This window comes from Oryza sativa, chromosome 3 (assembly GCF_034140825.1).
Source record: "Oryza sativa Japonica Group chromosome 3, ASM3414082v1".
In the NCBI taxonomy this organism is placed as follows: Eukaryota; Viridiplantae; Streptophyta; class Magnoliopsida; order Poales; family Poaceae; genus Oryza; species Oryza sativa.
This window is the reverse complement of record NC_089037.1, coordinates 18,367,501-18,380,073: the sequence shown is the minus strand read 5'-3', so window position 1 is coordinate 18,380,073 and position 12,573 is coordinate 18,367,501. Positions and strand designations below refer to the sequence as shown.

General features: G+C 39.8%; 1 protein-coding gene across 1 annotated transcript in view; it reads left to right on the top strand.

Moving 5' to 3' along the window:
* Positions 1 to 10,591: 10,591 nt before the first annotated feature.
* The window catches only part of LOC4333167 (alpha-copaene synthase), a 10,648-nt gene continuing 8,666 nt past the window's right edge, over positions 10,592 to 12,573 (top strand). The window contains exon 1 of the mRNA XM_015774498.3: positions 10,592 to 10,823. Within this exon, the coding sequence (XP_015629984.1) occupies positions 10,698 to 10,823 (126 nt within the window). The 5' untranslated portion in view covers positions 10,592 to 10,697. The remainder of the gene's footprint in view (positions 10,824 to 12,573) is intronic.

The following is a 12,573-nucleotide window of genomic DNA, read 5'->3' as shown; positions in this document are numbered from 1 at the left end:
CTGTCCATGGCAATGCACGGCGATTTCTTGAACATGTAACTATTTTGGCTTATTTCTGATGCTAGAATTATAAACAGTACGAAGATATTATAGGTGGACATTGGCCTTGTGTTGTGTCCAGATTCACTAAAGTCAGATCCTGACATTGATACGATGCACAAGGAAACAGGTAATGCGAAGGTGAAAGTAATGACAATGCACTGCATATACTTGCTATAACATGAAAAATTCTACTGGCAACAAAATATTTCACCGGATCACCACCCAGACAAGAACAAATGGCGAGAAACTTATTCTTTAGATCACCATTCAGACAACTTATTCTTTCACCACCCAGAATGTCTGTGCAACTTATTCTTCAGACAAAAACCAAACCGCGAGAAGCACACCAGTAACTTGAAAATTCTAGACTGAGAAAACCGTTCATTTTGGAGAGGTAGCCATGAAGTTTGGCTTTTGTTATGCATGTAACAGACTCCAACAAGCAGGGTGAATAAAAGGAGAAGAATGAAAATGTTGTAGATGTAAAGCAGTGCCAAACTCTGCTTCCTCTGTTCTCTGATCTTTCTTCAGTTTACTGTAGCCATCCGAAAAACTTCAGGTAGCTGTGATTCAGGAGCAATAGCCGAGGAAATCTATCTATTAGTATATACTAAAAGTCTATTAAACTTCCTACAAATGCTTTTATATCGTCACATGGCACCCTTTAAACACTCCCGAGTCACCACGTGACACTCTAATAAAATAGAGAAATCTAATTATCAATTTTCATTTAAATCGGTGGACCCATCTACGTCTCCGTGCTGCGTTCTCACGCCTGTACCTACACTCCCTCTGTTCCTTTTTTTCTTTATTCTCATGATAAATAAGGTTATTTTTAGCCCTAAAAATCCCATAGATAGATATCAACCTACTAATATAGCTAGCTCTGCCTCTATCTTCTCTTTATAGTACACTAAACATCATACAAACATTTCTAAATAGCTACATGGCACTCTTATTATTGAAAATCCAGAAAAGAATAAAGCATTCGACCATCGATTTCTACTTAAATCGATTCTAGATCGTTAGATCTATCTTTGTGTTAAAAACAATCATCTCGAACCTCACTTTGCGCCCCTGTGCAGCGTTATGACATAGAATGATTGGATGTACAAAGGTAAAGGTCGCACCAACTTATGGTAAATTATTTGATACCATAATAATATTGTTGATTATGAAAAAAATGTAAATCTGATAATGTTACAGCTACAGTGCAAATATGTTCTACGAACACATATATACATTGTTCATTATTATTGTAAATTTAATAGAGAGGGTTGTAATTCATATCAACTCCAAATTGAGCTATTCAACTTGCAAAATTTAATATGTTCTACGAACACATACATACATTGATCTACATGTTTGTTTAGTTTTTCTGTATTGCTTATTTGGTTTTTATTTGGGTTTTTCCTCGTTTTGCATGCCAACGTGTAGATTCCGTCATTTCGGAATATCGTGACCGCGAGGAAAAGAGTTCGAAAGATTAATGGAAGAAGCAAGGCAAGTCACACATTCCCCTTGAGGATATTGAGCCTACTTTATAAAATGGTTTACTGTTTGTAAATAAATTGCATGTTTTGCTTATTACATTGGAATTGGATTACCTATCTGCTTGCTTGTGCCACCTTTGCTTTATATCCATCCTTTGTTATATTTGGGTGATAACTTGACTAGCTCGTGTCTCTTATGTGAATAACCTAGAATTATATATGCTTAGCCATGCTTAATTAGCACTAGCTCACATCATGGGATAATCACACTATGTACATTTAGTATCTTGATGAGCTGCGAGCTCAAGACATTTGGCCATGTTTATTGGTCATAATTATCCAACCAAAATATGGCTTAATGGTGGGCTGTGGGTGCATGGTTTTGATTGTTGCACACATGGCAGATAAGGAATGGTTCGCAGGAAATCTCTAGAAGACTTACCATACTTACCACAACCAAGCATGGGCAACTGCTGAACTTGTAGTATAGCTTTTCCCTTTCTGACATTCCTAGGCAGGGGTGGGCGTGATGGAGTTTGGATGGACTGGGTGATGGTCTATGCAGCTTCCGGATGCACCAAGGCACAAGAGTGGGCTGCACACCATGGTTTTAAAGGTGGGGGGGGGGGGTGAAACCTGCAATGTGGTGAGCTTGGTTAGGAGAAGTTATGCGAAGGGTCTTGTCATGATTTCCCTCTTTGCAGTACCATGGTAATACTTCGAGGCATGGCAACACGTGTGGAATCGAGTCTTGTGGGTATAGTTGTAAACCTCTAGCCAAAGTACAACTATTCGAATAGTTGTGCCCATAATTATGGGCGATCGACCAACTTCACCATGATTAGTCTCACACTATTAATTAACTTGACTTAATGAACTGGTGTAGTGTGTAGCGTTGTTTAGTAGATATTAATCTTTCCTTAATTAATCAATTGTTTTACTATTTTCTATAAATGCTTACAACTTTCCTTTGTCTCTCCTGGCACATCTGCATCATTGGTGTGGCTTGCTGAGTATGGCGGTTGTACTCAGCCTTGCTATTATTCCACCTTTTTAGAAGTGTAGTGCTTCTGAACAAAAGATGAAGTTTGAAGACCAAAGCTTATACCTCAGTTGAGTTTTGCCTGTGGACTGAAGCTGAAGTCCCGCTAGGATCGCCCTTTTCTGTTGATGCTTTCTTTTCCGTGTGAGGACTAAATGTCTCTTCTGTAAGTATTTACGTTTTATTTACATTCGGATTGATATATTAGTTTGTCGTTTTGTGTATCCTAGCATGATTCCTAGACATGGATTTATACAAAAAATAGTCTAGCTAAATTTCTAGGTGTGACGGATAGTTTGTCTCCTGAAGACATAAAGGGAGATCTTTGCTATTGCTTTTATTAAAAACATTGCCATGAGATGATTTGATAATTTTCATTATGTGCCTTCTAGAGGGGCTTCTGGAGGAATCTTGGTTCTGTGGATTAGTATTGTTTTCTTGGGCAACCTAATCCTATATACCTATAGAAATGATCTCTACTTATTGTATTTATTATCAATTTGCTGAGCTATGGATCATCCCCATCACCCCAATAATCCATGGTCGTTTGATCATATTTCGATGGTCCTCCGAGTCGGCTGTTGTACGAAAGCCGAAGCGGCTTCGGATCCTCGATGGAGCAATCCTTGTGGGGAGAACACAACCCACATCCACATGGGACGAATGACCCATCCCGTTGTAGGATCGTAAATGGTCCTTTCCACCTCAAAAGCTAGCCAATGAGGTGAGGGGATCCCCCACTTATATATTAGGTCCCTTATCCTTCCACAACCAATGTGGGACTATTCAACAATATCCCTCTTCACATATTGGTGACCCTTAGCCATTCTTCGGGCTCCCCCACTTATATATTAGGTCTCTTACCATTTCACAACCAATGTGGGACTATTCAACAATTTCACAACCAATGTGGGACTATTCAACAATGTCCTTCTTCATATATTGGTGTCCCTCAGCCGTTCACCGCCCCTTTACTGTATTCCCATAGTCCCTCGGGTATACAGTCCCCACAGGCACCCACGGTCCATCAGGCCATCACACACACTTTGTCCCCTCAGGCCAGAGATGTTGAACTAGCCAGACTCTGATACCAATTGTAGGATTATAAAGGGTTTTTCCCACCCTAAAAAGCTAGCCAATGAGGTGAGGGGCTCCCCTACGTATATATTAGGTCTCTTACCCTTCCTCAACCAATGTGGGACTATTTAACAGGAGTGTTGTGCCGTTATCAGCCGCACTGCCTCCACCACACGCGTGCACACGGCGTCGTCTCAGCCCACGCCAGCGTCCCTCCCTCTCCCGCGACGTGTGAGGTCGCCCCTCCCGAACTCCCCAGCATGGTCGCACCTATCCAGCCGAAACGTCGATAGCGTGCAGTTCTTCTCTGCGCACCAAACGATGGATCCCCTTTCTCATCCGTTTCTCTTTCTTCTTACACAAGCACCGATCCCCTTCCTTCGGAGCACCGCTTATTACTACCTTCCCCTTGACGTTCTCTAATAATTGAATGTTGATGTTTTATCTAGGAGTTTGACAGGTTCTCTTGAATACCTATTGATTTTGCATGCCTCGTAGCTGCCCAAGATAAGCAGTAGCCAGACAAAGCCAGGATGAATCTCTAGCAACCGCCAACTATGATAGTTTCGACGATTTCATCGACTCGGATCTACTAATGCAATTCATCAGTTGCAATTCTTGATACTTCAGATGTTGTGCTTTCTCTTAATTACTTTCTGCCCACTACGCTGTCGTTAAAATTTTGGGCTGCTTTGATATTCTTATTTCTGTGGCTCATCTGGTACGTACATCCAGGTATAGTGGCCAAAAGGCCGGAGCCCGACATCCCAGCCTACGGAACAGGGTTTTGGCCCATCCCAGACACGGCCCGGCCCGACCGGTGTAGGACTTGTGCTGGCCCGACCCGACCATTGGGCCATGCCTGGGAATCTGTCTCTGCATGGTGGGGGGCCGGCTCAGTATGACACGGTCCAATGATCAGGGAGGCAAAATAGATGAGGATATAAAATAGACTTGTTTCAGCCATAGAAGGTGCGGCCCAAAGAGATGAGGGAAGCAAAACAAACTTATTATAGCCATATAAGACATGACCGAAAGAGATGAGGGAGGTAAACTAGACTTATTCCAAGGAGGAGCACAATAAGCTTTCGTGCCTTCGGGCTGGCCCGACACGGCCCAAATCTTATTGGGCCGTTATTGCAGCCGGTGGGTGGGCATGGCCTAACCCGACGTGTAGGTCGAGCCGTGCCGGCCCGACAAATCTCATGCCCAAGCCTAGTCGTGCCCTGGTTGGGCCGGGCTTGGCGGCCCATTTGGCCATGCATACCCTTTTCACCTATCTACATTCTACAGTCACTTTACAATATCTCAATTGATTTGGTTTGTGATTTTTATTTAAGAATATAGGAATATAGGAACTTAAATTGAAAGTACTTGATTCATTAGATTTTCTATTGTATTATGTGCGTGTGTTCTAATATCTGCACTTAGCTTTTTTTTTACCACGTACGTTAGGAATGTGTTTGCTACCCCTTTGAATCGACATTATCTTTTTTTTTCCGAGCAGAAAAAATATATATCGGATGCTATTGGAGGATCTTTGTTGCCCTTCTGCTTTTGTCAAGGCAAGTTTACAGCCATAGAGGAAATGCATGATTAGGTGCTTATTGTTCAATTCAGTGAATTATTTCAGAATAATTTAATCTTTTTTAAGCCTGAAATCAGTTACTTATCATTTTACAAAGAAAGTTGTATACTTGATTATCTCATTTACATATCTTATCCATGCATGTAGGCAGTAAAGTCTCTCTGTTGCAATGGGTACAATATCACATCTATTGTCCAATATGTGATTTTTTTTTATTTTGTCCTACACTCTTCAAGGTCAAATAAACACGCTATTTCAAAAATATTTCTGAAATAACGTGTATGCAGCGGTAAAAATTCCTAAATGCACTACCACAGGAAGGGTGTGTTTAGTTTACGAGAAAATTAAAAGTTTGGTTGAAATTTGAATGATGTGACGGAAAAGTTGAAAGTTTATGCGTGTAGAAAAGTTTTGATGTAATGGAAAAGTTGGAAGTTTGAAGAAAAAGTTGGGAACTAAACCAGGCCTTTTATCACGTTTTTGTGTGACCTGCAGCACTTTGTTTACTTCAGCACCCTTCACAACAGTTTCCATTGTACAAATCTGGCAGTCCCATTTTCTAACCATCGTATGTGAATGTTAGACCATTAATCTGATTTTTCGTTAATCAGCCTTTCTTTTGGTCAAGGCCAAGGCCACGAGAACGACTGCGAGCGCCAGGAGCCACGCGCAGATGCGAATGTAGGAACGAGAAAAGAGTAGATCGAGAAAGGATCGGACAGATTCACCCTTAATCAAACGAATTGGTAATTACTATTCTAACCTTCCACCTAATACTAAGTTAATACCTTGCTCACGTTTTAAGCACCTTCTTATCAGTACCTTCTATCCTAGTGCCTTAGATTATAAGCGATTAATGGTCCAGATAAATCCCAAACACCATAGAAAATCTCTTGATATTGTGGTAGCAGCAGGCCGGAGGCCGGAGCACATGGAGCGGGAGGCGAGCAGTGACAGCCAGCTAGAAGACAAAAAGAAAAAAAAAACAATAAGGTGATGTTTGGATCTAGGTACTTAACTTTAGTCTTATATTTAGACACTAATTTAAAGTATTAAATATAGACTACTTACAAAACTAATTACATAAATGAAAGCTAATTTGCGAGACAATTTTTTTAAGCCTACTTATTCCATAATTAGAGAATGTTTACTGTAGCATCATGTAGCATCACATAGGCTAATCATGGATTAATTAGGCTCAATAGATTCGTCTCGCGAATTAGTCCAAGATTATGGATGGGTTTTATTAATAGTTTATATTTAATATTTATAATTAGTATCCAAACATTTGATGTGATAGGGATTTAAAAGTTTTTAGTCTCATCTAAGCATATCATCCCATCACCCGCTAGCCGCCTAGCCCCACAGCAGTGACAGCCGCGGCTCGCAAGCTCAAGAAATCCAATGATGCACAGACAGGTCATCTCATCACGATTAATAGCACTTGTAAGATGACTGTACATTGCAAGAACATTGAATTTCATCATGATTAAACTGTTCATTACTTATTAATAGCACTTGCAAGATGACTGTACTACTACATTGCAAGAACATCGAATTTTCTCATGATTTAAACTTCTCTTCATGGCCCCAGACGGATGAAAATGGATTTGGGAATGTCCTGATAGGTTGGGCTAAGGTGAATGTGAATAGATCGTTCTCCACTTCAGATGGTGCTGCTGGTATTGGTGTGGTCATTCGGGACCATGATGGTTCATCGGTGCTCTCATCGTGGCATGCAGTACTACAATATCCCGTTCAGAGAATGTGGAAGTTAGCTTTGGCTTGTCAGATCAGGATGAAGCTAGCTTTGGCTTGTCAGATCAGGATGTCACTATGGAGTATTTTGTTCAATCAGATCGCTTCCGATGATGCAAGTGCTGACATCAACACGGGAAAATCGATCTTGATGGGGCGCAGTAATTGCATAGAGCCAGGGCTTAGCGCGCTTACTGCGAGAGGTGAAATTTTGTTTTGTCGGAAGAGGGTGTGATGGGGTTGATCATGAATTAGCTATTTGGAAGAAGATTGTACAGTTTGGAAAGGAGTTTTTTTTTTAGGAAAAAAGTATCTACTTTGGTTTAACTTTCAAAACATTTGACCAACAATAATATAAAACAAATTATATTTGTTAAAAATTATATCATAGATTGAGATTTAAATTTACTTTCATATGGTTATAGTTTTATTGATCAAACCATATAGTATATGAAAAATAATAAGTTAAAGATTAATTTTGGGCACCGTGTCAACTTTGACCGCGCCTTATATTATGGGATAGAGGGAGTATGTTCTTAGGCACGATTTGGTCATAGAGCACAAAAAAATATTGCGATCAAGTTTTACTCTATTATATAATACGTGGATCTAGTCCACATCTTATATTTAGTCAGAATATGTAGGCCATGTACGTAGCCGGTACCCACCTTCTTCACAACTTGAATTATAAAAATAATATCAAAACTGTACGAGTAGGTTAGACTTCTTGCTTCATTGGTACAAATGGTTCCTTTGGTACAGATGGTTCCTTTTTCCTTGGTACATATGATTCTTTTTTCCTTGGAACAAAGAGGGAGTTTTTTATCCCTAAGTATGATGTAATAATATCGATTTGTACTAGATTATTAATAAGTATGTGGAAAATATTAAATTTTCAGTGAAAATTTCTACACTCATTTTTTTAGTGACTTCAAAGCATATTTAATGATATAAACTGAACTTCCAGCCCTATCATAGATTTTTATTTAAACTTTCTCAATCAAGCTCTTGCATCACTGTCAATATATAGCTTCTCTTCTAACTGGGTGCTCAATCGTCTATACTCAAATCGACGTCGTACAAAAATATCTTGTTGCAACTCACTTTCTTAATTTGTTGCTTTTTTTTCCCATAACAAGGTGCCAACTACGAACGGGCACTAGGACACCAGAGCAGGGTCACCAATCACGACAGGTGGCGAGAGACATGGGGGTTTGGACTGCTCGATGTAAAGATGGCTTAAAGGCTCAGTTCGCTACTGTGGAGAATGATTGAACTAAATATTAGGTACCATTCTTTTCTGATTAAGATTGATTGGTTTTCATTAGCACGTCTTCAAACAACTAAACTGTATATTTGTGCAAAAATTTTCTATATAAAAGTTGCTCTAAAATATCACTTAAATTTATTTTTTAAGTTTATAATAATTAAAACTCAATTAGTCATGCACTAATGGCTTCATTGTTTTCCATGCTGTAACATTATCTTCATCTTTATTAGAAACGAACACCATCGAAGGGGAATTAGCACATGATTAAAGTAATATTAATTATTATAAACATAGAGAATAAATTTATTTGATTATTTGAAGAAACTTCTGTCACTACTACATAAAACGAAACATTTCCACTCCATCTGTAACCAAGGGCTTACGGAAATTGTTGATTTTTGCAGGCACATCAAGAACTGCCCTAGAAAATATATTTACGTATGCGGATATCTTCTATCTCTACCTATGTAATACGTTTTGCACGTGATATTACCGAAGATATCCTTAGGGGAAACATTTTTTACCAGGTGGATCTAAAGTATGTAACTCGAAAAATACGAGATTAATGTACAACTTTAATCGGATGGTCTTTGGAAAGTCTGATAGGCATATATTCAACCTCATCATCACCCTCAACACTTTTTAGTTTGAAAAACTAAAGTGGGAAGAGTAGGTTACTTGGTGCCTCAAACTGCTGGTTGTTTTTCTGATAACATCTACCAAGGACATATATCTCGATGCCCACACTTTGCTCATGGCTGAAACAATAATTGGGGTATTGTCATCTCAATATCGATCAATAGTAATGTACAACTTGTACATACATCATTTATAGTTTCTGTCCACCACTCAGGACAACTGAGATAAGCCTTACAGCCTTAGTGTATGAAAAAAAAAATTCATAACCATCCTAAAGGTCAATACGCTACAAGAGTCATAATACAAAATCAGACAGGTTCCTAATTTGACATTGGTTCATAATTTGATTCAAAACATATTTAATGATATAAACCGAACTTCCAGCCCTATAATATAGATTTTTGTTTGAACTTTCTCAATCGAGCTCTTGCATCACTATCAATATATAGCCTCTGGTCTAATGGGTATTCAATTATCTATAGTCATATCGACGTCGTATAGGAACATCTTGTTGCAACTCGCTTTTTTAATTTGTTACTTTGTTTTTTTCCCCATGACTAGGTGCCAACTACAACCAGGCACTAGGGCATCAGGGCAGGGTCACCAATCGCGACAGGTGGCGAGAGAGATAGGGGTTTGGACTGCTCCATGTGTAGATAGCTTAAAGCCTCAGTTCGCTGCCTGCGGAGAATGGTTGAACTAGATATTATGTTCCATTCTTTTTTTATTAAGATATAGATTTTACCTTGGTTTCCATTAGCATTTCTTCAAACGGCCAAACGATACATTTTATGCGAAAATTTTCTGTATAAAAGTCGCTCTAGAATATCAGATAAATTTATTTTTAAGTTTGTAATACTTAAAACTCTATTAATCATGCACTAATGGCTTTATTGTTTTCCATGCTGTAACATCATCTTCATCTTTATTAGAACCGAACACTACCGAAGGGGTATTTGCACATGATTAAATTAATATTAATTATTATAAACTTAGAGAATAAATTTATTTGATTCTTTGAAGAAACTTCTGTCACTACTACAGAAAATGTTTGTCTAGATGATGCATAAGCCGTTTACACATGCATTTCCACTCCATCTGAACCAAGGGCATACAATAATTGTTGATTTTTGCAGGCACATCAAGAGCTGCCCTAGAAAATATATTTACATATGCGGATATCTTCAATCTCTGCCTGTGTAATACGTTTTGCATGGGATGTTACTAAAGAAATCGCCAGTGGAAACACTTTTTTACCAGGCGGATCTAAACTATGTAACTTGAACAATACGAGATTAATGTACCACTTTAACTGGATGGGCTTTGGAAAGTCTGATAGGCATATATTCAACCTCATCATCACCCTCAACACTTTTACTCTTTTAGTTTGACAAACAAAAGTTAGGGAAGATGAGGTTAGAGATCCGAACGCAGTGATTTGGCTGTTTAGGTCGAACGGATGGGTAGGATTTGTAATTTCACTTGCATAGCTGAACCAATCCTGGTCAAAGTTGACGGCAAACAAGAGTATTTCAGGAATTAATAAAAAGGGAAGAACTAATAGAACTTTCAATGCTATTAAAATGAACTAGTAGTTTTCAATCGATGCTCTGGAGCCAAATTTTGTGGTTAGAAGTTACTAGCAACGTAGCATGCTCATCAGCTCGATCGCCTATAAATAGGCATGCGAAAGATGTAGTAAGCAGGCGTAGCTAGCTAGCTTCGTTAGTTCAGCCACAGAGAGAGTACATCGTAAGTGTTCATATAGATCAGCTGGCAGAGAACAACATGGCCGGCAGAGTGATCGCACAAGGATATAGGGTGGTGGATGAGGAGCGCCACGCTGTAAACTATAGGTCGAGTGTGTGGGGTGACTACTTCATTAGGAACCCAATACTGCCTCATAACTATCGGGTACTCTCTTTGTTCGAAACTATACATCTCTGTTCTGTTCTAGAATATAAGTTGTACTTTTCTGCAAAGTTAATATTTCAAAATTAACAGGTAATTAAACTAGAAATAGATGGTTGTACACTACTGGGGAACTCATCTTTAGTTCTGGTTTACAACCCCCTTTAGTTCCGGATTGCATACCCATCTTTAGTTTCGGTTGAAATAATCGGGACTAAAGATTCATTTTTAGTACCGGGTGGTAACACCAGTTGGGACTAAAGGTTTTTATTCTTTTTTTTCATTAATTTTTACTGCTTGCACATTAATTTCCCCAATCGAGTTGCTCCCTACAATCCCCAAATCACATATTCACAATCACAGATTCACAGATTCACATCATCACAGATCAAATGCATCACAAGTTCTAAAAAAATACATCATAAATTCTAAAAAAAACATCACAAATACATCACAGATCAAATACATCACAAATTCTAAAAAAAATCATCACAAATTCCTAGAAAACAAATTCTTCCTCCGTCGAGCCGCCATCGCTCCACCGCCGCCCTGCTGTTGCCGTCCCCGCCTGGCTGCCGTCGCCTCCCCTCCCACCGAATCTGGTGGAGGGGAGAGCGAGGCCGCCGCCCCCGCTTCTACTGCCCAGCCGCCGCCACCGCCTCCCCTCCTGCCGGAGCTGGCAGAGGGGAGGGCGAGGCCATCACCATCGCCGCCTTGCATCTCCCACCCTGTTGTCGCCGTCCCCGCTTCTCCCGCCCGGCCGTTGCCGCCGCCTAGCCCGGCCGTTGCGAGAGAGAGAGAGAGAGAGAGAGAGAGAGAGAGAGAGAGAGAGAGAGAGAGAGAGAGAGAGGGAGGAGGAGATCGACATAGAGAGCGAGCGAAATTGAGGAGAAAGAGGCGAGGACTCGAGGAGACAGAGAGCGAAAGAGATAATAAAGGACGTGTGGGTCTCAATCTCCCTCTTTTTTCTGGGTCAATTGTCGTGGGGTTAGGACTAAAGCATCCCAATGTAAGGACGTGGGAGAGAGATATTTAGTCCTGGTTGGTAATAACCGGAAGTAAAAATGATCTTTACCAATCGGGACTAAAGATCATAAAGTGCCATAGGACTAAAGATCATAAAGTACCATTGGACTTATGAACCAGGACTAAACATATTATTTAGTCTCGGTTCCTATTCGAACAGGGACTAATGTGATTTTTGCAATCCCAACAAAGATCACTTCTTCCGTAGTGGTACCATCATATTGTATCATTAGATTTGTAATGGAAAATACTTTCAGAGTGTTAATTTTGTAGTGCCAAAATCTCATGGCTCATTAGCTCGCTCAGCTCGTGCCGGCTTGGCTCAGCTCAATTCAGCTCGTTGTGTTTTCCTAATGAGCCAAGCTACGTACCGTTTCGACTTGTTAGCCATAACAAGCTGCTCGCGAGCTTAACAAGCTAGGGGTATATGACAGCCATCATTACTGGACAAGTAATTAGTTGTTTTGCTGTTGCATTTTGTGTGTTGCCATGGAACAGAAGCATGGAGACATGGATGATATGAATGGACCTGATTTATGGATACAGATTATGTACTGAATATGTGTATATACTTTTATGGACTTCTAAACGTGTGAAGATTGAACCTTTGTATTTGCTAGTTTGCTTGTTGGAGTGGTACTTAGATTATATGCAAACATTTGCACACTTGAACTTAGATTGCATATCAATATGGTCTGTAGATTCTTGATTTGAATGTGCTAGCCCG